General features: G+C 55.4%; 2 protein-coding genes across 2 annotated transcripts in view; both read right to left on the minus strand.

Annotated features, from left to right (window-relative positions):
* Positions 1–2211, minus strand: part of DHPS (deoxyhypusine synthase) — a 15083-nt gene that overhangs the window by 5962 nt on the left and 6910 nt on the right. The gene's annotated exons all lie outside the window — the stretch shown is intronic.
* WDR83OS (WD repeat domain 83 opposite strand) lies at positions 316–2186 on the minus strand. Its single transcript, XM_011382516.2, has 4 exons — positions 1629–2186; positions 1408–1513; positions 804–901; positions 316–709 (listed from the first exon to the last, which is right to left on the minus strand). The coding sequence occupies exons 1-4, from the start codon at positions 1676–1678 to the stop codon at positions 643–645; spliced, it is 321 nt and encodes a 106-aa protein (XP_011380818.1). The 5' UTR covers positions 1679–2186; the 3' UTR covers positions 316–642.

Genomic DNA, 2211 nt, shown 5'->3' on the forward strand with positions numbered 1-2211 from the left:
TGGGGAGGGCTAAGTTTTTCATACCTTTCTCAGTCCTTGTCAGTCCATCTAGTTCACTAACTATCCCATTTCTTTGAAAAGAAAATCAAAGCTCAGATTCATCAGGTCAGCAGGGCCGTCTGCTGAGTTGCCAGAAAATGGGGTCACTGTCCTGTCTCCAGCAGCTGACTTAAAGCACAAGGCTTGTGAATAAGCAAGTGAACCACCAGAAGGCTCCAGACTGGGGCCCCACCCCAGGCCTGAGTAAGTGGAGGAACTGGAGCCATTCTCCCACTGGGAAAGCACCCACAATGTAAAGAAAGAGAAGTCTCAGAGAACAGCCAGAATGCAAAACTTTATTATTAACTGGTTTCAACAAGAAAATGAGTGGATACACCTAGAAACATGGACAGCATCTCCCCCAGCAACAAGGAGGGTGGAGAAGGCAGGCAGGAGGGGTAGGCCTAGGTTACTCTCCTAGCTGCCCCAGAAGTGGGATCGCAGGGAAAGGGCCAGGTTCCTTCCACCGAGCTGTGAACCCTGTGACTACCTCACTCAGGGAAGCCCAGGACAGCAGCTGAGGGCAGAAGGCTGAGCAGCCAAAGACCAGGCCTGAGGGGAGGTGAATAGAGGGGTCCAGGATGTGACCCCTTTATGCTGACATCACCAGGGGGGAGTCATGGGCTGAGGGTTCTGCAGATACGACATCACCACAGCAGAGATGGACAGCCTGAGACAGGAGAGAGATGTCAGTCAGGATGAGTAGGCTTGGGTCCCCCCCTCCCCTTACTCAAGAGTCCCTCCTTCTCTAGGCTCAGCCTCACATGAAGCTACTCATCATTTGCTTAGTGTCCTCAGAGCTCCGGGAGTTGGCAAAGCTGATGAAGGAGCAGTAGACAGCAACCCAAGCGCACCACTTCAGCTGGGGAAAGGTAGGTGGATGGGTGGGTTAGGTCACTGAAAGACAGGAGGCCTTCCCTGGCACCCAATCCACTGGTTTCAACGGGTGCATCTTGGATCTTGCCTCCCCCGCCCAGGAGTCCCTCAGTCCCATTCCCCCATAGCCTACTCCAGGTACAGAGTTTCCAGTCCTACTCCCAAGCCTATGCCTTTGACCCCACCAAGTCCCCTCAGGCCTAAAAAGACTAGTCTTTGACGTATCACGCTAAGAACCCCACCCTTTCTCCACCAGTCCCCTCCAAATTGTTTTAGAGTCTGGCCCCACCCTCAGACCGACCTCCCACGTACCGAACTGACCCGAATCCCCAGCTTTACCCACGGTTCTGGTTTTCACTGTCCAGCGTCACATTAGCCCCGCCCATCATTACATTAGCCTCACCCCCTCATCCCCGCCCCGCTCCGTTCCCAAACCGCCCGCGGCCTCGTAGTCGGGCGGAGCCACGCAGATGGCAACTCAGCCCAGCCTACCTTGAGCATCAGGCCGCACATGCTGAAGATCATGCCGAGCAGATTCATGTAGTCTGGTGTCGGGTCGTCCAAGGCCGGATTACACTCGCTCGGCGGAGGCTTGTACCTGCGGGTGGTTCGAGGGTCAGGATAAGTGACGTCCCGCCTCCGGGATGAACAAGAGCTTCACTGAGCCCCGACCCACAACCCGAGCCCCGTTCCCATGACGCTAGGGTCCTCACCTCAGTACTTTGTTCGGCCTCCGTGGGTCCGACATACTGTTGGTGGACATAGCGACTCGGAGGTCGGGCCTCTTCCGCTGCTGGAGTGGCAGCTTCCGGCGTGGAAATGGAGGATGGTTTTTACAGTAACACCCGCAGCCCTCGCGCTTGTGTTCCTAGCGGCGGAGGCCAGGATTCCCCCAGATAGGGTACAGAGAATTAGAAGAAGCCAAAAATACTTCTTGGAAGCAGGGAATGGGGTAAGAAACCTGGAAGCTGAAAGAGGCAGCCTTCGGCATTCCCAATGTTATCTCCATAAGGCCGAAATTTCGAGCCTGAAAGTGGGAAACAGGAAGTAGACCACGGAGGGTAATAACAAGGTTACACCCAATCGTGTCAGGCGCGGAAATCTCGGTACAGACCCATATTATAAGGCAGCGAGGAAGGGATCCCAGAGCAATGGCTTTTCCTGAGCCAAAGCCGCGGGGCCCGGAGCTGCCGCAGAAACGGTTGAAGACGCTGGACTGTGGGCAGGGAGCTGTGCGAGCCGTGCGGTTTAATGGTGAGGGCCCTGATCTTCATATATGATCTTCCCGCCTCCTGA

Source organism: Pteropus vampyrus, unplaced genomic scaffold (assembly GCF_000151845.1).
Source record: "Pteropus vampyrus isolate Shadow unplaced genomic scaffold, Pvam_2.0 Scaffold482, whole genome shotgun sequence".
Taxonomy (NCBI): Eukaryota; Metazoa; Chordata; class Mammalia; order Chiroptera; family Pteropodidae; genus Pteropus; species Pteropus vampyrus.

What these genes read in the sequence shown, in the direction of transcription:
- WDR83OS (XM_011382516.2), bottom strand. Translation starts at nt 1,678, where the DNA reads ATGTCCACCAACAGTATGTCGGACCCACGGAGGCCGAACAAAGTACTG. An exon ending in AGGCCGAACAAAGTACTGAG is followed by an intron (nt 1,514 to 1,628) that starts GTGAGGACCCTA and finishes AACCACCCGCAG; the next exon opens with GTACAAGCCTCCGCCGAGCG. An exon ending in TGTGCGGCCTGATGCTCAAG is followed by an intron (nt 902 to 1,407) that starts GTAGGCTGGGCT and finishes ACCTTTCCCCAG; the next exon opens with CTGAAGTGGTGCGCTTGGGT.